Here is a 27956-nt window from a genome sequence, read left to right on the forward strand (position 1 = left end):
GTTGTGACTAATCAAGTCCACATTTTCAATAACTAACTAAATCATAGAGAATAGACGCATTAGAGATGCATGACTGATAACCCTGCATTTAATCATGCCTGTTATACTAAGTTACAAGAATGATGCACAATGGGAAATGTGTATAATGGTTGCTAATGTATAATCATGACAGCTTTCACCAACATGATATACAGTCGCATCTAGGAACGGTGTCGCCTCCCTGTTCACTCTTGAACTATCTATAGCAATTTGCTGTGTGTGACTGAAGCCTCACAGTTATTAATCTGTGCTCCATACCATGTGAACACGGTCGTGAGTTAAATAAATGATGATGATGATGATGAGGTGGAGCTTTACAGGCTTGGCTGCTTGTGTGAAAGCCTTAGTGTGGTGACGGTCTGTGCCTCATCATGAACAATGTTCATTGAGACTCTGAAAATTACTTTTTGCATGCATAGATTTTCAATTCCAACTTTAACATGCTCTATTTACAGTAGCAGAAGATTTTCACAGATACTACCAAGGCAATTATAATTCACAAGATGCGTTCACACACAAGCGCTGTTTCTATCTGACCTAGGTATAGAGATAGTTCAGTGTTAAATTGATCCATAGTGTTGTAGTGGTAAGCCTTCAAAGGCCCCATAGGCTAAACCCATTTTGGGCGGGAACCCCTTTTGGTGTTAGCATTATGTTATGCTTTAGCTATTTAAAAATAGCAGATCTACAATCTCATAGTGCGCCACCGAGTGGCTCGCTACGAGCTTGTAGGTCTGCTATTTTTGAAAAATCGAAGGACGACTGACAGAAACATTTTTAGAATCTGATCTCAGGTCAAAATGGGTTAAGGCTACAGCCTTGGTTAACCTATTTAGCCAGTCATTTTATACTCAAGGATAAGCATAGCCTCCAGAAATAGCTTCTCACAATGGACTATATTAAAATTAGATAATTGTCCAGGATATAGGCACCTGAGGATTTCATTAATTAATTACATTAGTTAGAGTACTGCATTATAGGGGCAGGCTAAAGTAATGTTATGCGTAAAGTGAAACATCCATCTCTTTGTTCTTTTCTCATGCCTAACAACATGTCTGAAGATAGTTAAGTAAATCACAACAATTTCACCAGAGATTACCATACCATACCATACCATACCATACCATACCATCTATATTTATATAGCACATTTTAAAACAACAACGTTGTACCAAAGTGCTTTACAGTAAAACATTAAAAAACACAACTTCATTTAAAAACCACAAAAACAACCACGAACAACATTCACAGTGTCACATTAAACATCGAAACATCTCATACTGTGCTTGGAAAAGCCAAGGAATAAAGGTAAGTCTTGAGGCGTGACTTAAACACCTGGAGGGTGGGGGCTTGTCTTGTGTGCAGAGGCAGCTCATTCCAGAGCTTGGGAGCTGCCACTGCAAAGGCTCGGTAACCTCTGAGCTTCAGCCTGGTTTTAGGCACCACCAGGAGAAGCTGGTCAGAGGACCTGAGCGTCCGTGTCGGAGCATAGGGTTTCAGCAGCTCAGATAAATAACTGGGTGCCAAACCATTTAGACACTTAAAGACAAAGAGCAATACTTTAAAGTCAATCCTGTATCGCACAGGAAGCCAGTGGAGGGAGGCTAGTACAGGGCTGATGTGGTCTCGCTTACGTGTGCCTGTAAGTAACCTAGCAGCTGCGTTCTGGACTAGCTGTAATCGAGAGATAGAAACCTGGTTTACTCCAATATACAGGGCATTACAGTAGTCAAGGAGGGATGTCATGAAAGCATGAATTACAGTTTCAAACACAGAGCGGGATAGACAAGACTTAACCTTAGATAGCCTCCTAAGCTGGAAGAAGCTCTTTCTTACTACCTCATTTATCTGTTTGTCCATCTTTAGGTCAGAGTCGATTTTGAAACCTAGATTGGTGGCAGTACGGACAAATTATATGATTGTTCCCAGTAACTGGCGTATTAGTGTGTACAGTATGTAAAGACATGCATATGAATCTAGCTTGTAAACCACTTAAACCCATTATGCTTCATTGTACGTCATATCGCGAAAATAACGACGTGTATCAACTCAATGTATTGTACACTTTTACGTGATTGAGTTAAGTTAAGCATCTTTTTGTGGTTGGTGCGCCCAGCGCTACACCCTGCTTTTCCCATTCAGCCTGAAAAATGATCAGCTCCACGGCTCAAGTGAGCCAGGTGTGGAGGCCAGTCCCTGTCACTGCATTCAGTTCATCAAGGAACCAAACTGAGAAGAAAAACATGTTTCTCTACATGCATTACGTCCTCCCGATGACACTCCTCACTGGCCGGTGAAACGAAGCGGGGGAACGTTAACACCCCTGAGGAACCAGAACATACAAATTTTACTCTGTGCCTGTACATAAAACGTAACTACGGTATAAATTGGGAAATTGGGACTCGGCATAAGGAGTTAATGAATCCGTTTCGAAGTTTTGTATGAGATGGATTGCTGAGGTGGAGTGCCACACACCTACCATCAGCTCCCAGTACTTCCTGCACGACTTGCCGCACCCAAGCCCTGCTACTCATGCGCTGAGTTGGCGGTGCCCGGGATCGAACCCATGAACTTGTGGCCCGAAGGCGAGAGCTCTACCGACTGAGCTACCCAGACACAACCACAAACCTTTCCACAGACTTTAATGCAAACCATGCATACATGTCCTAGATATCCTGTCAGTCAGACACACAAATGGAAAGGGGTGAAAATACTGTCATCCAACTTCGCTGGCAGAGATAATTACGTTCCATTCCATCACATAAAAACGCCCGACAACATACAGTGGACTAACAGTAAAACGTGCTTGATTAATGGTAATATGGTATTCAGTGGGGACCTACAGTAGCTAGTCTATATAAAACACATGTCCCCAGAGCCCTGTGAATTTACATACCACAGAAAACTGGCAAGCATATAATGGGTAATTAAACCTAGCCCAGAAATGGCCAGTCTTCACTCCTTTCCTTTTGTTGTCTGGGGAGAGGCAGAGCTGGAAAGAAAGGGCCTTTCTTGGCCCCACCTCCACCCACATCCATCACACATCCATCAAAGCTGTGTTCAGACACAAGTCAGCTGCGGCCGTCTTGGATCCTAAAACACAGGGAGAGAGGTGTGTGTGTGTAATTGTATATATGTATATATTTTGTTTAGTGGTGCAGCCACTAAATGTGTGTCTGTTTAAGCTTGTGTCTCATTAGGGTACCAGCAGGTGACAAAGTGGCGCTGTTGAGCTTCACATTGTGCACAGGTGCATGATGGGAAGCTGTGTTTTTAGCAGCCATTACGTCACACACAAAATAATAATATAATAACATTTTTAAATATAATAATGTATTATATTAAAAAAGGCCAGGGAGGAGGGCTTCACTACAGTATAGTACAGTAGTACAGCACCAATCACTTCAGACGTGTCTGATTTTTTTATTTATATACATAGAACTTTCTCATGTGACTTTTAAAACACAACTTAATGTAAATCATCAGCGTTGTTTAGATTTAAATTGAGATTCTTGGATGGAATAATAGTTTATAATTCATAAGCCACTAGGTTTCCCATTATTTTCCATAATGGCTGGTTTGACCATAGGGAATTAATTTCATTTTTTGCTGTGGAAACTTGAATGACTTGCAGCTAAGGGAAATAACAGGGAAACGCCATTCTCTTTTCGATACCCCCCTCTCCCCCCACCATTAAATGTCCTCTTTTTTATAGCATCTGCTGGCTGCTGATACATGCATGTTGTTTCTCTCCTCTTTATCAACAGAGGATCCGTGCGTCTGGTCTTATCCTGCTGGAGGCCATCTTGACTGGAGCTCTGCTTCTCTACTTTCCCGTAAGTCACTGATCCAACTGGAAGACACACACACACACAGACACACACACACACACACACACACACACACACACACACACACACACACACACAAAGCCAGTAACATGGCTCTGGCTCCATATCTTAAACATAGGGTGCCATAAGGTTTTGTATAATTTTTCAGTTTTGTATGTGTGTATGGAGTTAACATTACTCTAATAGACCTGCAGGTGTGGTTATAATAATAATAATATAATAATAATGTAAGTCAAAGGCCCAATCGAAATACTGTACACCGCTTTAGTGACACACTGAAACAGCCCCTCCTCTTTTTATCATACAACAACAGCTCTGGGGGCGAGGCTTCAGTTCAGGTGGGTGTGTGCTAAGGTGAAAAACCAGGTATACTGATGAACTGGTGGGTGTGGCCACATAAAAACATAATTTCAACACTTTCTGTACATTTAAAAAAAAGAATCTTCCTCCTAATCTTAATACCTGATGATCATGTTTTAGTCTTTAACCATTTAAACCCTACTGCAGAGCTCTATACTACTACTAATAATAATACTACTCTTTATTGTCCCGTGGTCTGATCAACACTCACAACAAAACAATTTATAGTACAGAAAACATTACACCCAAGACAATACAAAAACATGAGGTCCCCACTGTATACAGAACTATCCTATCGCAGTACCCTACTATTGCCTACTCTAAGTTAATCTAACACAATACGGCTCAGTACTAAAAGCAGTGCTCAGACATACAGTAATAGAATGACTACGGTTATAGCAACAAACGGGGTTTCACTCAATAGATGGATTAAACATAGCAACTCTTGCAATGAGGTTTCTATAGTACTACTCTGTGCATGCTCTCTCTGCACGAAGGGCAACTACCCTCTCTCTCTCCCCCCCCTCCTCTCTCCTCTCTCTCTCATTAGCAGGCAACAGTGCAGCACTAATACTATCTCTCTCTCTCTGTTTCTGGCACAACAGCGCCCCTACTGGTACGGTAGTCATAGTCATACTGGTGCTCATGAACCAACACATACATAGGCACACACATAGGTGAACACGGACATTGCTGTTCCTTGGAGTAGTTGCACCACTCAAAAAGAAACAGTATACGGGTATGGAGTCAAGTTTGTGGGCATTTGTGTGTGTATGTGACTGATAGGTGCAATTTCAGTGCACCTGCATAGCTGCTATTGTATATCAGGGAAACAGATGGAAGATGGCTGAGAACAGCGTAATGGGGAGAGCTGATGTGCACTGGCTAGGCCGGGGATTCTCTCCCTTCAAATAGTTACACAGGCTGCCAAAAGAAAGTCACGGCTCTGCGCCAACACAAACAGCCAACTTGACGGCTAGAGGTCTCAGCGTGATTGTGCCGTCTTTTGGGATGAGGGCTTTCCTCTCAATCAAAATTTAGTGTAACCACAGATAAATCATTTAGCATTAGCATGAAGTAGAACCAAAATATGAGTACGGTATACATTAGAGATTAGACTTACAGAGGGCTCAATTAATTGAGTGATAAAGTATGTCCATGTTTTGTATGTAGACTTTGCACAACCCTGCATGCATATTACCAACAAAGATGATATATCAAGCATCAAGCTTTCTGTTCCTGAAATGATTCTCTCCCCAGGGCACATTTCTCCTTCCACCTTCATAAGTTGCCAAAGATGCACTCGCCCTGGTCTCTCCTTTGTCTGTCTGTCTGTCTGTCTGTCTGTCTGTCTGTCTGTCTGTCTGTCTGTCTGTCTGTCTGTCTGTCTGTCTGTCTGTCTGTCTGTCTGTCTGTCTCTCCCCTCCTTTCTTTTGCCTGTCTCTTTCCTCTTCCCTTCTTCCTCTGATCCGCACTCCCACCGCTCTCCATCCAGACATCGGCTGCTTCTGCTGTTACCATCACCACCACAGCACCCCCCCCCCCCCTGCTGCTCTGCCCTGAGCTGAAGCTCAATGCATTTTTAAGCAGTCCATCAAGTTCTAGCACAACTCGTTTTAAAAATAAATCTTCTGATTAATTGATGGAGGAGCCCAGAGCAAAGAGGGAGGAGGGTCTGTGTTTGCATATCAAATGATATGAAAAACTGTCTGCTCCTCTTCTGTCCAGTCCGTGGGGACCCCGCAGAGGGGGGTGCAGAAAGGATGTGTCACTCTGGTGTGCACAAGTGTGTACAGGTATCTTTGCATTCACTAATGAAAATACATGTGCGGCTGTTCTCAGAACCCATGGCCTACTTTTTCCTCTTACTTGTGGAGGTGAATTCTTGTTTTGGCCTGAGAGAGGGGGGGGAGAGAGAGAGAGAGAGAGAGAGAGAGACTGTAGGCTGGCTATTTATTCAGCATATGAAGACATGGAGTCAGGAAGGTTCAGCTAATCCTAGCTACAGGTGAGCACCCAGCAGACAGTTAAGCACCTGGTGGAGTCCGAATGGAGGACACCATCAGATATTGTGCTCAGTGATCACACAGGAAACTCCTATCTGTGTTAACTCTGAGAGTGTATATTTTTGTGCTTTAACAACTTAACCACTTCTGTATTGTATATAGTTAGGACTGCTAGTTTCCCTCTATACCAAATCTATTTGTTGAAAATAGCTGATTTGCAATGTGATGCGCTGTGAACTTGTAGATCTGCTATTTTTGCTGAAGTTTGCTAGGGCTTGTTATTAATGAGCATTTGCGCCTGTCGTAGACATGCGCAGAGCAAGTTCAGTCAGGGAACCTCAGTCAGCGCGCCGGCCGTTAATCAGGCTCTCATCCACATGATTCACTCAGCCAATCACAGCTCACCCCATCTCTCATCCCGGCTACTTTAACTGAAGGTTTTGCATTCATCCTCCTGCTTGCTTGCTTGCTGCTGCTTATTGTATACTGTGCGCTGCTGTATACAAAGTGCTCACCCACCTCCACCCCAGCTACCACCTGTCGTTTTGGATCTACTGTTTAGGTACGGGGGATTCAGAGTCCCTATGGTCGGGACTGATATATGAAACAGACGGATAGCATCTTGTTGCTCTCCCCCATCCTTCACTCCATCTTCTGGGAGTCCTACAGGACAGCTCACCATGCAACCCAAGACACACAACACATTTTGAGCTTTTAGATTTTCACCGAATGTCTATTTTGCGGAATGTTCACCTATTTTGATATTCCCAGAATTCACGTGGTTAATTATTTTTTATGACCTTCCTCTTACTGTTCTGTTATTGCTACTGCAACAAAGCTAGCTGTAGTATATCTCACTATCACACTCATAAGGGGTATCAGATACAGTAGATGTTTAGAAATATTATTACTAAATGTTTCATTTAAACAAAGAGCATAAGAGGCAGGCCCCAGTTCACCATTATCCTGGATCGACTGACTGATTTTATCTCCCACACAACTCTAGCATAATGCTCTGAGCTGTGTCATTCAGCCACTCAGAACCAGTTATTTAGCATTTTTAAAACTCTTACATGATCCCTGTTCTTGGGTATAATTCAGACTTGGCTTCACATGACCAGCCTGCAAATGGCAAGCCTTGGTTGGCTGCAAGGCTTTCATTAGCATCCTGGAACAGGAGAATAATGAGTTGCTTGCTCGCTGCCTCTGTGCTCAACACGCAATCTTGGCCCCGCGAGAGGCCTCACTTACGTACAGTAGGGTTAAGTGCAGACTCACCGAGAGTCATAATAATGCATTAATAATGCAGTGAACACATCTGAGGAGGCCTAATGAGATTGGAACTTATCCGAATTCAGAAACGTCTTTCAGGTTATAAGGAAACTAGGCATTTGTAGGTTTAAATACAAACATCTTTGTGTTAATAATGACACATGCTGTGTTTGTTATGTCACAGCCCTGGGATTCTTCCATTTATTACCTTAAAATCTCTCTGAGGCTGTGCTTCATGTCGTTCACGAATCACGAGTACCGTTATACATGATACATTCAAGGATTAGATGAGGGAAAAGAGATATCAAATGGTTTTACTTTTATTATACCTTCTGTTAATATGTTTTGTTTTGTTTCTATATTGTTAGCACAGTCTTCACAGCACATGAGCAGTGAGTGCCAAATAATCCTTTTTGAATCTCGAATCCATTCTCTTTATGAAAACGGAAAAAGTTCCAGTGTCTTCATAATCATTGAAATAAACCCACGCCTTTTCCTTTTTTAATCTCCCTTTCATGAGGCTTTAGTGCAGCCCTAAATTGGCTGATGGTTTCCCAAAGCCGGCCACAGATGTTCTCCATTTTGCTGCGGGGGAAGATGGAAAGAGCCTGTTGGTGTGTGTCTGTTGCCTTGGATGATAATAAGCTACCTGTCATACCTGTCATCTCTCGAATGCCTCTGATGCAGAGCTGTCATTAGTGATACCTGCTCTTCTGCAAGGTCTCATACTCTACTCATTATTATTTCTTGAATCTATTCTAGGCTCTGGAAGACATTGCAAAAGGGACCAGGATTTGAAACACGTTGTTGCTGTCGGGCAGAAACTGCTCATCTGGATATTTCAACTTCTTGTGTTTTAATGACTGCCTTACTTGATCATACTACAGCGTCACACAGAAATATCAAATGCTTAGAGCGTGTAGATCTGCTCATTTTGATGTATTTAATTTGAATTCAGAAAGGTAACTGTTTTGGACATACAGTATGAGGTTTCCACCCGACATACTGTAGATGATAATAAGATAATTACTTAATGTGTATATATTATTTATTATGGTAATTTATATATGGAATACTGTACTGTAAGAGTGTATGTTTTGCTTGAATTATGTAGAACCCATTAGACCACATGACTGAGTTGATTTGAGAAACGTCATGTGTGAACAGTATGTGCCGAGAGAGATGGTAACTACTGCTACATTATAACAAACTGGAAGAGAACCACAATGTCGATCATCCTTTTATAATGACATACGTATGCATGCCTCTCTCAAGCTTGATGTGTCATCATCACTGCCTTAGCGTAATTTGTGAGAATGAACCATGAGAAATGCCATGATCCATCATTGTGCCACATTGTGTATCTTGTAATTCATGTGGCCAGCCTGTGACGTCAGTCATTTATGACAGTGGTTGCCCAATGTTTTAGCCCGTGACCCAAAAGAGTGTGAGCTTGTAGATTTGTATTTTCACTACATCTTACTTAGACACTTAACATGCATAAACACAAATGAGATGGCAATCCAGCCCATCGTTTGTTTAGATTTTCATAGAGCTATATGTTATCTGGAAGAACCAGATATCCAACTCTGTTATCCAACTCTTTAGACTGTTTCAGACAGTATAGTCTACTTAGCAGGTCGACACAATGGATGGACCGTCACTATTGATATTCATCCAAGGTCGGTCATTCCTAGTCATTCCTATTGTTTCAAGCTGTGAGGCGCCTGTGACACTCATCAGCCTCAATTGTCAGGTTTAGTTAGCGAGGAGCGTAAACTGTGAATGGCTGTGCAGGCTTGCGTTCATCTTCAAACTACCAGGGTGGCGCCCCGGACAGCCCTACCGTCAGCTTCAGCTTACTGTCAGCTTAATATATATATTACTCCTGCTGATTTTGTCAAAACTTCATGCAAATCGGTACACATTATCTCTATAGTCGATTGATGAAAACAGACCTTTCCTATTTTTGAGTGGTGCAACCACTCCAAGGAACAGCAATGTCTGTGTCTGCCTATGTGTCCGCCTATGTGTTCACCTATGTATGTATGTATGTATGTATGTGTTAATGAGCCAGTATAATGAGTACCAGTAGGGGCGCTGTTGCCAGAAACAGAGATAGTATTAGTGCTGCAGTGCAGCCTGCCTGCTAATGAGAGAGGGGGGGGGGGGGGGGGGAGTTGCAACACTCAGTTCACACGGGTGTGATTTTTCATATTTCATCCTGATTGGCTAAGATTGACTTCTACTAGCTGGTATGGCAGAGACCTGTGCTCCAAGGAGCCATTTTTTTCTAGTTTGGGATCAAATTTGTGGACAGACCAAAATACAGATGGACCATACCTGTGGATAGCGGGGATAAACAACGCAGACACACAGAAACACAGCCAGAAAACAAGACATACATGTGCAGTATACTAATCAGGTACAGTACATAAACTACATATACAGTACTGTATGCATCCAAGCACACAACAGTAGTAGTACTGATACTCAATCATATGTACATTCCTGACCTGGATATATTCACTCACTGGTGACAGATCTATCTTATTTTATCTTATGTAATCTTATTTTAACAATTTAACATGAAACATGAAGTCAATAGGCATACAGGCCCTGCAGTGTCCTAGAAACAGACACATGAAAAGAAAGAAAAAAGAACACAGAAAGGTCTGACTGAACATAACATATTAACGTTGTTCCTTAGGGACGGTGCATGGGAGAGGGGAGATTACAGGATAATAGGATCGGACAGCCACTGCAGATGAGGTCCTGCAGGCATTCGATCCAAATCCAGAAATAATACTCGAGCCCCAAACAACTACACTCTCTGCTCTCTGTGGTTGGTGTCTGTCTATGCAATTTTAAAGTCATTCTAACAGCCCACATCACAGACTCCCTGTCGTTTTATGTTCCTTCACGAGGCCCAAGGCTTAGATTCTCTACAGCAGAACATTGGAGATGCAGTTTATTTCAGTTGTATGCTCCGAAATGATGGAACACCTTATCTAACGAGATTAGAGAGGCAGGCTCTGTTGAAATCTTCAAACGACACTTAAAAACATCAATGCAACGGTTCTCGTTTTCTTCTTTTAATGCAAAGCACTTTGGTTTTTCTAGTCTATTCCTGTAACTAAATAGGTACTATGATTATACTAGGAGGAAGATTTCTTCCAAAAAAGTGTACAGAAAGTGTTACAATTATGTTTTTATGAGGCCAGAACCAACAGTTCATTAAGTATACCTGGTTTTCACCTTAGCACCGCCCACCTGAACTTAAGCCACACCCACAGCTGTTGTATGATAATGTGGCAGGGGTTAGGGTTATGATGTCACTAAAATGGTGTTATTTCGATTGGTCCTTTTGCCTCAAAGGCTTTCAGCTTTCAGGAAGAAACCAAAAATACACAGGGAAGACATATTTGAATATTATAACCACACCTGGGGGTCTATTAGAGTAATGTTAAGTTCATAGACGCATGCAAAACAGAAAAAGTACAAAAATCACAGCACTACATCTTTAATATTTTCAATGTAAAGCATTTTGAGCTGCATGTTTTGTATAACAGATGCTTTAAAAAAGTGTTATTATTTTTATTATTTGCGCAAGCAGAGCACGCAAGTGTTTCGGTCGTGCTGGTGCGAATGCACATGTATGCTTGGTAGGTATTGATGGTGATGTAATAAAAATAGGTTTCATGTATACACTATACACATTGAATTAACCTTTAATTGACCTGACACTGAAACATATCCTAATCACATCACCATCGACAGCCAGTTATACCTGACATTGAAACATATCTTAATTACGTCACCATACCACAAACCACACCAGCTGCAACTCCTTTCAAATCCTTGCAACAAATCAATCCACACCAATGCAACTCCTTGCAACTGCCATTGGGAATAATGGTTGCAAGTAGTTGCAAGTAGTTGCATGGCGACCCTCTAGTGTGGTTAGGGCTTAAGAGTAAGACAGAGTTACGACAACGCTGTTCACTTCATGTGGCCAGGCTCTTCTACACAGGCTTCTATTGGTTTGAACAACCGGAAGTTTACGGAATGCATTGGAGTCTATGGGCCTGCACGAGTGCAACGTCGTAACTCTGTCTATGGCTCTGATGTGCCACTCCACCCCCTCCAGGTCCTGATCCTCTACATTCAGCCCAGCGTGTTGGGCTGCATCCTCCTGAGGTGGCTGCGACTCCTGGGCTTTGCCACCATGTACGGCACCGTGGTCCTGAAGCTCTACAGGTACTACATCACTTCATGTACATCACCGTGGTCCTAAAGCTCTACAGGTACTACATCACTTCATGTACGGTACCGTACATGGTGAGAGCTACTTTCAAAATGACCACCGCAACAAGATCTACCCACCAAAAAATATGATCTCATTGCTGAAAATAGTTTAAAGAACATGACAAACACACTTCGAATGGGAAATATAGGGGGGGGGAATGGAAATTGTTTTTGTTTTTGTATGTACTGTAACTTTCTATTGCTACTGATCTTTGTGCTCAACACAAAGTAATCTGTTGTGGGTTAACAGGCCATTTTTTATGTCAATCAATCAAGTCACCTTAATTCAAGTGTCAGATGCCAAATTATATATTTTTATATTTAAATTATATATGTTTTGGGCCATGTCATGTGATCTACCTGCACAGCATTTGTGATCTACTGGTAGATCGCGATCTACCTTTTGGGCACCCCTGAATTGTAGGCCTATACTTCCGGTCTGGAGTTTTGGCTCTTCAAAATAAGAGCTGAACAGGGAAAAATGCTGGCGTGAATTATATCACGACTTAACAACAAACGGTTTAAGTGTTAAACACAATGATGTGCAGCCAACATTCAACATTGACCCCTCTATCCTCTACTCTGGAGGAATTGAGTTACCCTTTGTTGACCTGTAAATGTAAACACAATTATACACACACACGTGTGTGCGCAGCCACGCATGGACATGCAAATGCAAATGCACTCACACGCACACGTGGACACACAAGTATTCAAATGCTCTTGCGCCTCCTGACTTCAGGGCTCCACTTCTCAGTAGGGCTGCATGTTCAAGTGTCATTTCCAAACACTCACAGCGCACCCCCCCACGCTCCCGAGTGGGCCTTCAACGCTGAGAATGAAAGGTGGGGGTCAAAGGCCTGCGTTGGAAGCTTTTACGGACAAAATTACCAATTCGTTTTCTCCTGGTGCGGTGGCGGATGTGGAGCCCACCCCCTCAGGTCAGCACGGCCCAGACCCACTCGTATGCCTCGGAAATTAGATGCATTCATCACAGTCAGGTTCGTGCAGAAAATAGAGGTCATGTAGTCAGTCCATGCACGGGGGAGTTGCCTAGTAAAATCCAGGGTGTCAATTTAACTCAGAGAGCATACAAATGCAACCAAAGAGACATTGTTTACATTTGTATGTTATCGGAAGATACACGATTTAGACAAGAGTGATATGGACAGTTTTATCTGCTGTGATGTCCAGCTGAACACCGATCATGAGTGGCTACACTTTTGCGAATCTGTGATGCCCTGAATTCACAGAGAATTGTTCACTTTTTCTCTCTTGCCTTTATGGTGAATGAAGAATCCAAAAACTGAGAAAGTACTTGTCGAGTTGAAGTTAACAGGGAGCCAAGTTTAACAGGGGGCCAAGTTTAACAACAGCAAAACAACATCAAAACCATCATCAAAGTCTCGCGGCACAATCAAGGAACACGGCAGGGTTTCAACACGAGTTGAGATTAAACATGCGCCCACTGCACTCCTCGCACTCCTCATTTGTGCACGAGTCTCTTTATCCGGATTTCTTTTGAAATATGACTGGATACATGTCACCTGGATTATACTGAGAGTTTTGCTGTAATCTGGCTTACTTAGAACTGTCTATAAAGGAGTATATCATTTATAGAGGGTGATGTATGACAACGTGACTTGTGACTATCTTTTGAACTCGAATAACCCAACTTATAATTGTATTTATTCAAATGAAAAAAATGTACACTCATCTTTTACTTTCTCTAATAACCTAAAACATGAACCTTTGTTGAAAAAAACTAAAGTTGTCCTTTAAGTAAAGGTATAGTGTCCACCATTGCTGCTCGCCCCCTCCAGGGTGCTGAAGGTGTTCCTGTCCCGCACGGCCCAGAGGACGCCCTACATGACCAGCTGGCGTGTGCTGAGGCTGCTGGGGGTGATCCTGCTGGTGGTGCTGTGGTTCCTGGTGGCGTGGACCTCCGCCGTGTGCCAGAGCCCCGAGCTGAGCCGAGCCCTCATCGACGCGGGCCTCACCCCGGAGGGACTGCAGTTCAGCATGTGTCTGCTGGACCGCTGGGACTACATGATGGCTGTCGGTGAGTGGATCTACTCTACTGTCTACTGTGTGTGTGTGTGTGTGTGTGTGTGTGTGTGTCTGTGTGTGTGTGTGTGTGTGTGTGTGTGTGTGTGTGTACTTGTATTACTATACTTGTGAGGGCCAGATGTCCTCAGAAGTATATTCTAGTATAGAATGTTTGTGAGGACAATTTTCCTGGTCCTCAAAAGAGGGGGAGTTACAGTAGGCTTACAATTAGGAAGAGTTTCAGGTTGGAGTTTGGATCATTAGACATTTAGAGGTTTAGGGTTAGAGGTGTATGTGTGTGTGTGTGTGTGTGTGTGTGTGTGTGTGTGTGTGTGTGTGTGTGTGTGTGTGTGTGTGTGTGCGTCTGTGTGTGTGTGTGCTTGCTTGCCTGCCTGTGTTTATGTGTGCGTGCTTACATGTGCGTGTGCGTGTCCATGTGCATGCGTGTGTTTTGAGCAGGTTGTACAGTGAAAGGAGTCTTGTTGTTTGCTCTAACAGCCAAAGGGAACACGTTGATGTTCTGAAGGTCAGCTGAAGAACAGCATGTGAAGTTTCATCCCGCTGTTGAAAACCCAGGCCAGCACAACAGTTACAGCCTCAAAACGGCACTTTTAATTATTGGGCTCGCTGGGAGCCAGCACAGTCATGTTGTTCTATTTAAGTGGAAACAAAATGAGCACAACTGTTTGCTGCATGTTTACCGGTGTGCAGCTCAACAGAACACAATGTTGGGGAAAAAAAGAACTGCCAGCACAAACAAGTCCTTCTGGTCATTTTAATTGTGGCACAGGCAGATCGCAACATTCTCCCCCAAACCTTGGATTTAATACTTGTACCAAACATGTAATTCACACGTTAACAACTCTAGCATCCCTATTTGGCGAAAAGGTTGCTGGCTCACGTTGTGAGCACCCTGGAGCCTATTGTGGTGAAGAGATTTCCTGTAGAGCAATGGTTTTCAACATTTTTTCAACAAAAAACAACCTAAACAAATATTTGGCTCTCATTATGAATGATGTTAACAGTATGTTACAGTAGAGAGATCCAGATGGGGGTCTGATGCGTGTGGCTATGTGTGCGTGTGTTTGAACTATATCTAAAACTTGGATGTCAATTAAGGACAAGGTGTTTTGGGACTGACCACAGTACTACATATGTACTGTAGGTTGAAGTTGTACAGTAGTTGGCATGGCTCAATGCAACATTTACGTTGTATATTACAATGACTATTGACAATTTTATTATAATTAATGTATTGTCTCCACCAAGGCCAAAGTCTTTTGCACTAACATTCCCACTAAAGTTGAGGAAGAAAGGCCACTTTTTTCACATTGGCCTATTATATCGCTACCAGCATATGATCATATGATCAATTCAAGACAGATCTGTCCGATGTTTCATATTCCATCCTGATTTGCTAAGATATGTATGTAAAGTACAGTTTACAGAGTCGATCGCTTTGGACAAACTTCCTCAGAATCATGAAGGCAGCATCCGATTGCCAAAAGTTCAGCCATGCCTTTTTTAGCGCCACCAGGAGGCCGAACATTGCTAGACCACAATAACCTAACCTGGCAAAGACCTGTGCTCTGAGCCGAGGAATACTTTTTATAGTTGGACCTTAAAGAGATAGTTCACTCCCAAAATGGCTTTTTTTCTCCTATCGATTACTCACCCCATGGAGAGGTAATCTTTTGGGTGAACTATGCCTTTAATTTAGCTTCAAACATTATTATTTGCAAGTGTATAGAGTAGCAGTGTTGTTTCTATGGATTTTTCCTTTTCTTAATGTCTGTGAAGCCTTACGGAACATTCACCTGCAGGCTGCAGGTGCTTCTTTCAGATGTGCATGCACATTTCGCACATATATTATGGCCTGCTGTTTCAACACCTCGCTCACTGTATAAATCTGGGCCGGCATGACCTTGGCAAGATTAGGGAGTAGCTTGGATGTGTCAACAAAGCTCAGCAGAGGGACTCACTGGGGAGAAATCACTGCAGACGGACTGGAAGTGACATGGTGCCGCAAGATTAGCAACTCCGTCGGTCTCATGTAGTCGTCACATATCATGCTGGGTCTCCCGCACGGGAAAGGACCATAGACTGTATATATATATGTGGATGAAGGGTCTGTGACATTGGTTTCCACAGAGCTGTTTTGAAGCGAACAATGGCTGCGAGTGCAAGAGTTGTTGTAGGCCTCCCTGTTCTTCTGCTCTGAGCGATGGGTTAACATGGTGCAATGTTATGTAGATGTATTCCACTGTTTGACTGTCTGTTTTTATCCGTTTTGTGTTTCCTGTGAGGACTGTGGATGAAAATTTGCAACTGTGCTATATCCGGTGTATTTACGACGTCCATGTGACGTCCATTAAATTAATATGCATTGTCCTGTCCAAATAAACAAATTAAAAAGATGGGACATGCATTTAAAACTTGTTTTAAATGCAAATCATTGCTGACTTGCACCATTCTCAAGTTGACCAGCTCATGTGTTTTTTACATTGAACTCCAATGTTCAATGTAAAAAACACATGAGCTGGTAATACTAATTACATAAATACATAAACACAAAAATTGCACATGGTAGTAAATAACTGATAATGACAATAATCAAAAATATATAATGTACTATGGCCAAAATAATCCACATTCAAAATGGTTTTAAAAATAAATAAAATAATTGTGATTATATCAAATAATTGTGATCAGATACTATTGCCTTCTGCCTTCTGCCCTTGTGCCACTTCCAGCTGAGTTCCTGTTCCTGCTTTGGGGAGTGTATCTCTGCTACGCCGTACGCACCGTGCCCTCCGCCTTCCACGAGCCACGCTACATGGCCGTGGCCATCTACAATGAGCTGCTCATATCCGCCATCTTCCACATTATCAGGTGGGTCCGGTCGTATGGTACATAGGCTATATCGCCATGGTTCATCAAACAAAGGTGTCTTCAGTGGTGGACCTTAAGTAAAAGTATCAATACTGCAATGTAGAAATACTCTGTTTAAGTAGGTAAGGTACAAAAGTATTGGTATAAAAATATACTTATACTATAAGTATAGTAATACACTATACCACAAGTCAAATTATTTAGGCTTGGGCTCCATGAAATTCTTAACGAATAGATGTCACAGTCGACTTTGTCACTGTTATCACCACATCCTGTTGATTTTAACTTGCATAGTAAGAGAGATCTGTTAGTCCGGGAATTATTTGTGCCGGACATGTCAGGTGAAAGACAGAATGTGCCCCCACTCTTCATCAGATAAATTAATGAAATGTCAGCCCGGCCGGGGAAGCCAGTCGGAACGGAGGTGAATAGAACATACAGTTGGGTTCACTAGGAAACTTAGAGCCTCGGTTACATTGGTCCTTCGAGCCAGATTCTAACCAGCGACCTAAGGATGGACTATAGTCCAGCAACAGTTTACTGCATTCATGCAGGACACAGAAGAAGCTGTCTTTGCCCTCTGTTGGTCCTTCTTTCACTCTTTTTATATAGCCATAATAAATAAATAACCTACAAGCTCACAAAGATTTTACAATTTTGAAATTTGAGCTTAAGTGATTAAAAATAAAGCCAAATATGACCAGGTGACCAGAATGTATGTTGTAGCCTAATAAAAATACAGATACACACAAAACATACAGTATTAACAGTACACACAATTCCATGGGCAGACAAGAACAAACATTTGACACAGAAACCAGCTAATGGATTTGTATGTTTAACATTGTACGGTTATAATTAAACTTTGCTGTTTCATAGCTTCGCTTAACTACTGATTCTCCCACCGCACGTGTTATGATGAGACGGATGTCGTAACTGTGACACACACCGTTATGCTATTACTCAAACACACACTCCCTCAAAAGTTGCAATAATGCTCACAAACAAGCACGTACATTCACACTTCTACTATACTACAGTAAATGCCTATAATGCCGTTTCTGTCCCGCGTCTCTAGAGTTAGCCTCTGAAAGCAACATCTGATTGTTCTTAGCTAAACATCACAGCAACGGGCTGAGGCAGTTGCATCTAGGTAATAAGCTGGAACACAAGAGAACACAAATACACACTATTAATTCACAAAAGCACTTGGGGTCTCCATCTACACATAAACGACACAACATCAAGTTACAAAATATAAACTGGGTTGGCTATTAATTAATTAATAATTAATATATATGAGGCCACTCAGGGGATAAACTCCACAATCATACTGAAGTATTTTTTATGATATTCTAGTGAGATGTGTTTTATATAAATCAATTGGTGGTGTGTCCATTCCATACAGTATGTTTGGGAATGTTTTGAGAAGTGAGTACAGTATTAATCTTCCATAAAATGTTTGTGGCTAGGAAAATATCCTTTAATTCTATCTTGGCAGGAAGATTCGAACCAATTTGTTAAGTGCTATGTGAAAGGATTTCACTTTGTTGCACCAGATTGTATATCGTTCCCTTTATGCATAATGTCATAATTGTGCTCAACTAGCCCAACCTCGCTAACCTGACGCTGCCAGATGAGGGCGGTATTGCGGAAACATATTCCCCAACACAACACTCATCTGGGATCTCTGACGGAGTTGAGCCCTGAGTCAGATCTGCTTCGTACCGAACCAATCAGCGTGAGCTAAAGGCGGGATGCGGATGTGACACGTCGATATGATTGGTTGTGTTTGCACGCCCACACGGTGATAGACAGACGCTCCCATCCAATCATCTACCATGTATCTTGAAAAAAAGGAACAGCCCCGTCATCGAATTTGCTTCCGCGATCCCAGATCCAAATAAGCTGTGAAACAAATTTGTGTAGCAAGCTTTTTGGATCTGGCAGCGTCAGGTTACAACCTCGCACCTCCCCCACCAAATAATCAGTTTTTCTCGTTTTCTCTAATGTGATCCTGGGCTCTACACACCCTCCGCCAACCTGGGGAGAGCAACGGACTTAACTCATGCTTCCTTCATGCTTGAGTGTCCAAGTTGCTCCTTTACACCTGACAGGGGGGAGTTTCCGTGGTTGGACGTAGCGCGTGGAAGGAACACGTTATTCCAACCAGTTCCCTTCCCCTCCATCAGGCGCCCCGGCTGGCCAGGGGGAGGCAGTTTAGAGACCAGGATTATAATCAGATACTTTGATCTGACAACAAAGTGAAAAACACACCTCGGGAGTCGGGTGTGTTGGCATGAAATCAAAATAAAAGTTATTTTTGCCTGGTTTTATATATATATTTATATATATATATTTTTGCCTGGTTTTATATAACAGAATAACAGAGTGTGGTGGTAGGCTCAGGCTGCCATCAGAGGCAGGTTTCTGCAGACTGGAGATAAGACCAACTTGTCTCAGAGGCGCATGCTTCACAGCGTGCGTGAGTGCGCTGGTGTGTGGCTTTGTGTGTGTTTGTGACATTTCAGGATTTTGCTTTGCAATGCACGTACTGTATCAACACAAGCATGCAAGGACATACACACAGACAAATTATCTCATATTGTGTAATGTTCAATGGCACCTTCCCATCATTACAAACCATCATTACCAACCATAAAAGGCGAGCAGGAATGTAAATCAGGTTTTGACATCACAGATGGTAATTCACTACATGGTTGGTTAGCAATATCTAAATTGGAAATTGCAGCTAATGGCAGCACAAGCACTCCGTTGCGCTTGACTCGAGCACAGCGCACAGCCTTTTCTCCAGTGAGCTTTTTCATGGAAGAGACGGCCTTTTCAAACTCAAGGACACCAGTCCATTATCGACTCTGTCTGAAAGAAAACTAACACGAGACGACCTAGAAGAAACACATCGCCCCAGCATGGCCCTGTGCTATAAGGCATAAGTGTGGGGGTCCCTCTGTTGGTCAACAAGTCTGCCAGTGCAGCAGCATATTGCCATCTTACTAATTTGTTTACTTTTATCATAAATACATTTGCGCTATTGACACGACCACCCATCTTCCGTAGCATTGCGCTAAGCTAACACTGCTCCCACTTGATCTCCAAACGTGATGGCGCTCCACGTGCCTCCACGCCCCTTGCGCGACATTGGTCTGTGCTCTCGCATCAATGTAGGATTGTAGGCTTCTTTCACCACCTTCAATGTGCTGCCATATTTTTATTTACTTTTTCGTCAATATTACCCCCTAGCATCGTGCCGCAAATTCCTTCGTGTGATTGGCTACACCCGATCACGTGACACGCACGTCCATGCATGCAGTGCAATGCATGTTGTGTTACAGGTGCATGATGGGAAGCCGGACTGCCATTTCCTAATTGTATGGGTTACAGTTTTTACTGTTTACTAACACTAACATTACAAAGATGCCCAGAACATCGGGATGAACCTGTGTAGTTTAACAGTAGTGGCAACATAAAAAATAAATAAATGTCAAAATATCCACCGCGGTGGCTGAGACCAGAGCCATTGAGTAATGGTTGAGACGAAGCAGTGGAATACTTTAAATGCTTAGTATGAGGTATAAAGTACAGCAGCCTTGTGTTCATAAAACAGAAAGATTGGGTATTGGGTAAGACTGACGTTAGGTATCTTTCAGGACCTTTCACTGCTTCGTCTCAACCATTACTCAATGGCTCTGGTCTCAGCCACCGCGGTGGATATTTTGACATTCCATTTTAATTTTTTATGTTGCCACTACCATACGCTACACAGGTTCATCTCGATGTTCTGGGCATCTTTGTAATGTTAGTGTTAGTAAAAAGCAGGTAAAAGAGTAACGTTTGAGGCAGACTAACATCAGTCACTCTGCCGTTCACTATAGTAGAAGAGGTGCGCCTGGTGAGGGTTTAAACCCCGCAGCTACGTCGAGTCCGTCTACAGAAAATACGTACAGCTACGTAAGCTGCGACCATGAGACCCGTTTCTGAATTCGTCTATATGCAAGCTTCCAAAATGAGCACAAAAGAGGGAATCCCCGGGAATGAGGTCACCATTTGGGAACCCCCAACCCCTACCCCCTTTGCGGCATCTAGGGGCGACGCAAAAGTTTAACAAAGTACTCAACAAGAGCATAGTCACCAATCAATGGCCGTATTTATGCGCAGAATGGCGAAATCACCCCTCATCTATATCTGCCAGAAATATGGGGAGGGGTTGGCTTCCCCTCTCCTCCCCTGTTGGGCGGGGCTTTCTTTCTTTCTTTTCTTCAGAAAGGCAGTTACCAACCAGACAGTTATTTCTGTCAGAAAGGCAGTTACCAGACAGTTATTTCTGTCATTGCTGTTTCTGTCAGAAAGCAATTTATCACACCCGTGGCTTCCGTGTGCGGTAACTACTGGGTTTGGCTGCTGGATGCAAGGGGTTAGGCTATTATGTCTGGCAGATATAGTTGAGGGGTGATTTCACCCACGTGCATTTTACGCAACATTGGTCAATAATCTATAACTCTGTGACAGCCTCCAGTTCCAACCAATCAGGAAGGCTCTGACCTTTGCTGCATGTCTCTCTCTCCCTCTTTCCTGTCCGTCCACTGTCACTATCAATAAAGGCACAAAAGTAAAAAAAACTCATCTTAAAATTGAAAACACACAACACAGCAACACCAGAACACACACAAGCCCTGGCACAAATTGGGTACTTTGATCTGATGACGAAGCAAAAAGCACACCTCAGTGTGGTGGGGTGACTCTGCCATAAATCATGTTATTCTTCCCCTTGCAGTGTTTACAGTGTGGTCTCTGGTATGCTGCCATCAGAGGCTGGCTGCTGCTGTGGCCTGGAGATAAGACCAAGTTTTCCTGGGGAGACTTTGTTGTGTGTGGTGTTGTGTGTGGTTTTGTGTGTGTGTGTGTGTGTGTGTGTGTGTGTGTGTGTGTGTGTGTGTGTGTGGGGGGGGGGTTCTTAAACTCACTTTTCAATGAACACAAACTTACAAGGATTTGCACACACATAACGATGCAGACAACTATAAACAGACACGCACGCACACACAGCACACTTTTGAATGAATAATGTGATTAATGAGTGTGAATCTCATTATCGGGTGTGGTGACAGAGGGACAATGACCTATGAACCACCGTGGCCAGCATTGTGATCTCTGCAGAATTAGTCTGAGAGAAAGTGCTAACACACGCATGCATGCATGCACACACACACACACACACACACACACACACACACACACACACACACACACACACACACACACACACACGTGAACACAAGCACTTGCAGTCATCTCCTTCTCTTCTGCCCTGTTTGAAGTTGGCATGCACTTGCCTCTCAGTAAGTCCTTTAACACATTGTAGTGGTCTATCTTGTCTTTCAGATACCTGTTTACTATCCCGATGTTGCTTGAAACTGGCAGTGAATTAGATGATTCTTTTCCCCCTGCCAAGAAGAGCTATTTTCTAAGGCACAGCGTGTTGTTGTTGTTGTTGTTGTTTTTGGAAGCCTCTGTAATGTCCATAAATCAGTCGTGAGGGGCCTGCAGATTGCAAGCATGCCCAAGCCAAGAGCTAAGGCATCAGCAAAATTCTGTTCAGTGTCTGCAATAATTGGCAGTCACCATATATGGAGAAGGCGATGCTTTCTGTACCCGTGATCTGTATCCTGAAGCACTTGTTGTAGAGTTTGCGCATCCACTATTGTTTGTGTTCAAGAATTTCTTGTTAAATGTGTGTGTGTGTGTGTGTGTGTGTGTGTGTGTGTGTGTGTGTGTGTGTGTGTGTGTGTGTGTGTACATCATCTACCTGTCATTAGATGATGCAAAAACATTAATCCACGCTTTTGTATTGTCACGTTTGGATTATTGCAACACACTTTTATCTGGCCTCCCAAAGAAATCAATTGACAAGCTAAAACCAAGATGCGAGACCATATCACCCCAGTTTTAGCCTCCTTACACTGGCTCCCGGTTGTTTTTAGAATAGATTTTAAAGTTATTTTACTTGTTTACAAAGCTTTAAATGGCCTCGCCCCCACCTATCTTCAGGACTGCTTGCTCAGGTTTGTCCCAAACCGCCTCCTTAAAGGCCTGTGAAAAGCCACAAAAAATGGCATTGAAGAAATATGGCGAAGCAGTGTTCTCCTTCCACGGGCCGACCACCTGGAATAAACTTCCATTGCACCTTAGACTGGCACCCTCCCTAGATGTTTTTAAAACTCAGCTTAAGACCCATTTTTTACTCATTTGGCTGAATCCTTTGATTTAAATTATTTGTTGACTCACTGTTTTACCTATTTCATTTTTTATGTTGTTTGGTGTTTTTGACATTTTTTGTACTTTGATTGTGCCTTGATTGTTATGTTGTTTGATATTTTTTATACTTTGTTTGTCTTATAAAGCACTTTGCGCTGCACTCGTGTCATGAAAGGTGCTCTATAAATAAAGTTTATTATTATTATTATTACATTACACAGTACACACAATACCCAGGAAACGCGTAAATGTAATAGAATAGTACCGTCCTAGACCAAGTTAACCATAATAAAACATGGACCAAAATCTTAAACGTGTGTATATACATTTTATATACAATATATATATACAATATGTTGTATATTTATACAGTATGTATTTATTATTGGTTATAGTGGTATAAAAATGAATAAAACATATTTATTTGTGTTGTTTGCAGGTTCACTCTGGCCCCTGGGCTGCTTCCGGATTGGATGCTCATGCTGTCCTTTGCTCACACTCATCTTACTGTGACTGTGACACTGCTTCTACTGCTTGTTCCCAAGGTAACAACTATATGCGATTCATTGTAATCGGTTCATATCTACGCCAGGCCCAAACAGCCGGTGGCAGGGATTATGTTTTCACCCCAGTCCATATCTGTGTGCCTGTCAACAGATGTTCTCTGGTACCGTTGGACCGATCAACATGAAACATCACATGCACATTTGCACACTCCCACTAGGCTCAGGCAACAGGCTGAGTCATGTTTTGGCTTATAACTATTGAACCGTAGGTCGTACAACACATTTTCCACCATTTCGCTTTTTCTTCAAAACATAGCACCACAACACATCGCTGCATACTGGCCCAAACTCTAGTAATTAAAAACGGAATAGATTTAGTTTGTTTAAATATACACACAAACTTAATTTTTTGTTTCCACTGCTTTGTGTTGAGTTCAAATAGCCCTGGTCTGTCATGGAAAGGAGGGCTTCTCATTCTGTAACTCAGCAAAGCACTCCTGCTGCGGGTGTCTTTATGCAATGTCTCATAAATGATAGAAAACATTCAAACTCTCCCACTCCGTTAGACGCCTCACAAGTATTGGACAATTGAGCATAATGAAGCAATTAAGCAGAATGGGAGGCCATCGGTCTAGCACTGCATCTGTTACTGAGACTGGGCTACGTAGATTATAATGTCATTATTTATGCAACCAGAACAAAGGAACACAGCCGTAAAATGTCTATTGTCTATCGTGATTATTTGTTTTCTTTCAGTGAAAAGTAATGTAGTATAACAGACGTTCATTTCTATATACATTTTTGTTCATAGAGGTCATTTTTGCTTAAAGTATAACGCTGTTATACTTTATACCCCCCCCCCCACACACACACACACACACACACTCGCTACATACACTCGCTACACATTGGAACAAGCACACACTGTTTACCTTTCGTCAGAAGTTTTTACATTGCGGCAGCGTTGCGGTACAAAGGCACAAATTAAATCTGAAATGTGGATGATGAGTGTTTATGGGCATGGCTAGCGATCCAATGGCTGGAGCCAGGCTAGCCTATACCTACCCTACTTAATTCAAAGTGTTTTGCAAATGGCAATGCACTTGAAAATCGTGAAAATAGCCCACCAATCTGGCCCTCCCACTTAACAAGCATGTTTATTTTAATGATCAATCAATCGATTATGTTCCAGCTTGGATCAATGGAAATATTTTTATATATCGATACAACGGCATTACAATGAAAACTACTGTGATTTTTTTTACATTTTTAATATTATATTATCATTAAATTCATCATGACACTGATGAAAGCCAAAACCACGTTGGTCTAACAATATAGTTCTTCTCTACTAGAAGTGTTGCTGGAGCTTTAACTCTTTTTTACCTCTTCTGTGCATCTTGGAAGTAGGTGAAGTTGAACCAGAAACCCTTACTCTGCTGTAACAGTACAGCGCAAGTGAATATGTTTTCAGAAGTAATAACTCAGGAACACTTTACTGCCAGTATGTAGGACATGCAGGTGTACAGGTGCAACAGAACATGAAACAAACATGCATGTAGGACGAAACAACGTACTGTAGGGCCTACAAGGTGTTTTTCATTGGACAACATGGTGTAGCATGGCTTGTTCATGCTTCATGCTCAGCAGTTTCCAATGCGTATTTGTTCATTGCATAGGCTACTTTCTATCAAATGAAGTTTCTATAGCCTGTTATTACGCATATTGTATATTGCATTGCTTAGCCCCCGTATTGCTGCTTGCAGCTATATTTATTCATTCTCATTAAATGTTTGAAGATGTGCTTGTGCATTTTCTTGTTGAGAAATATGCAAATGCATTCCATTGTTTCACTAAAGTTCTTGTTCTTGTTCTTGTTCTTCTTCACGTATACCTGCATTGAAAATGACTCAATTGAAAACAAATATATGGATTAATAAGATTGACATAAAAAACAAATCTAGTAATGTTGCAAATATCGTCCTCCTGGTGGTGCTATAATAGGCCATGTGAGAAACACCTACAAGGTGTGTGTGTGCCGTGCACGGTTTCACGCCGATCTGTCGACTACAACGGTTTCGATTGGCTCTGCTCACAAACGGACACGCACTGACACACAGACATACACATGGACTGACAGGGGTGAAGTCATAGTCTCGACCATGCCCTCGGCCTGGCAGAGACAATCATGTGGATCTTGGGATGCATCATACAGTGTATGATGCATCCCAAGATCCACATGATTGTCACATGGGGATGTCATGGCTCCCACGTGGATCACACACACACACACACACACACACACACACACACACACACACACACACACACACACACACTACAGTAGCTTTGCATTTGGTAATCGTATCTCGTCTCATCATCTGTCCTATAGTTCTTCTCCAAGGGGACCCAGGCCCGAGATGACATCATCGCCACTGAGGGCTACGAGGAGGAGCTGGACATGGGGCGGTCCGGTTCATTCCTACACAGCAGCATTAATTCTGGCATTAACTGGAGTGAACACAGCCTGGACCCCGAGGATATACGAGTGAGCGTTCACACTGATTTCAAACACAGAGCACAAATATTCCTGTCATTCTGGAGATACAAGTAAAGGGCTTTTCAGACGAGCGAGCGACACACCTGCATTCAGGTTCATTTATGTGTGTACGAGTGGGGTGGAGTGGGAGCTGATCACTTCATTCCTCCTCTATTGGTGGGTGGGGCCCTATACTAATTACTAGTTAGGCACACCTGCGGCTGGCCTATATAGGCCCAGGTGGTAACCTCACAAACATTTTGCCCTCTATCAGATAAGTACTGTGGGAACCCTCACAGTTATGCCACAAGTTGATGCATTATGTACATTTAAAATCATCACTCCATGTCATCCTCAATAAATATATACCATGTGAAACCACAAGCCAGTCTGGTCCTGGTGCTCTAATAGGCACACTGGTGTAAGGGTGATATACAACCAGCAAATACCCTTCTTACAACCATACAATTCTTTCAATGTGTTTGTCCCCGAAGTGTGATTTGGTGTACAGCAAAGCATAACAGCCAGACAAAATGAATCACATAAAACACAGTAAAAAGCACATGGTACACATAGAAACAATAGAGGGTATGCGTGTGTCATCATCAAACCCGGAATTTATGCGGGAACGCCTACTGAGTAATACATAAATACTTTCTGGCCTTGATAGCCCATACATACAAACAGAAAAGTATCTGATTGCATTAAACAACGTTAAACAATGTTAAACTCACTTTGCCTCTCACTTTGCCACTCGATTTGCCATTCACTTTATGCATGCGCATACCCTCTATAAAACAGGATGGCAGTTCAGGGTATCAGTGTAGCATTTAAAACTCTTAACTATTACAAAAACAGTTAATAATTCATACAACAAGCGAGTCAAGCGACAAGTTACCTCTTCGTCCTATCGGCATTTAAAGCCTGGATGGAAACAGGCATGAAGGAGAACTTATACCTATTGCTTGTGGCCCCTGCAACCTTTAGGCGAACGCCAGAAGGAAGCAGCCTGAACTCTGAGCTGAGGGGATGAGAGTTGTCCGTACAAATGGACTTGGCTTTCTTAAGCACCTTTTTTTTACTTTTACTTGATCCAGGACAGGCTACTGAAATTTACTATCTTTGAGGTCGTTCTCACAATCCTACCAAGGTGGTTTTTGTCCTTTTATGTTCAGGTTTCCATACCAACAAATGATGGACATAACTGACTCAATTCATGCTCTGTAGAATAGTTTCATTAGAGATTTATGAACCGGAAATTTGGCAAGCTGCCTCAAACAAAAGAGGCATTGTTGACCTTTCTTACACAGCATTTCACATGCAGTTCACATCGAATTTCATCTTGCTGTCTCACTTGGATCAGTGGGGTCGCACTGCACTTTTCATGTGAATACACAGACAGAGTAAACGCTGGGTGATTGATCTCTGTCTGCTTCTGCAGCACTTGTGTTTTCCCCAAGCATGTCATGTGCATTTCCCTTTTTACACTCAAGTCTTCCCAAGAGGTAGATCAAAAATCAATTGCTGTCACTTCACAGTTAGAAAGTTGTTCCAGGAAAAGGTACAATTCATCACAATGATGGATCATGTACCAAAACAATAGAACAGCTCTGTGACTTGTTTTCGTTCGACAATGGTGTTCTAAAAGACCTCTGGATATGAGTTGGTGTTGGCTAGATGGAACATAATTGTGAGTAATTCATTTTACATGTTGGACTTTTTGTAAGCAATGTTTGAAATGGAAATATAAAAAGTACAGCCCATTCTTGAAAAAGTGCTTCCTTTTCACTGCTTGGTTAGATACTAGTTTGTACAGTACAGCAGTGCCGTGGCTGTTACGACAGTCCCTGCCTGCTCTATT

General features: G+C 42.4%; 1 protein-coding gene across 1 annotated transcript in view; it reads left to right on the forward strand.

Annotated features, from left to right (window-relative positions):
• gpr158b (G protein-coupled receptor 158b) overlaps nucleotides 1-27956 on the forward strand; it is a gene marked incomplete at its 5' end in the record, with an annotated part of 74451 nt that overhangs the window by 42978 nt on the left and 3517 nt on the right. Inside the window, 6 exons of the mRNA XM_080778410.1 lie at nucleotides 3807-3875; nucleotides 11679-11788; nucleotides 13660-13898; nucleotides 16639-16777; nucleotides 23490-23595; nucleotides 25949-26104. Of these exons, the coding sequence (XP_080634536.1) occupies nucleotides 3807-3875; nucleotides 11679-11788; nucleotides 13660-13898; nucleotides 16639-16777; nucleotides 23490-23595; nucleotides 25949-26104 (819 nt within the window). The remainder of the gene's footprint in view (nucleotides 1-3806; nucleotides 3876-11678; nucleotides 11789-13659; nucleotides 13899-16638; nucleotides 16778-23489; nucleotides 23596-25948; nucleotides 26105-27956) is intronic.

This window comes from Protomyctophum bolini, assembly GCF_963924005.1.
Source record: "Protomyctophum bolini genome assembly, chromosome: 12".
NCBI classification, from domain to species: Eukaryota; Metazoa; Chordata; class Actinopteri; order Myctophiformes; family Myctophidae; genus Protomyctophum; species Protomyctophum bolini.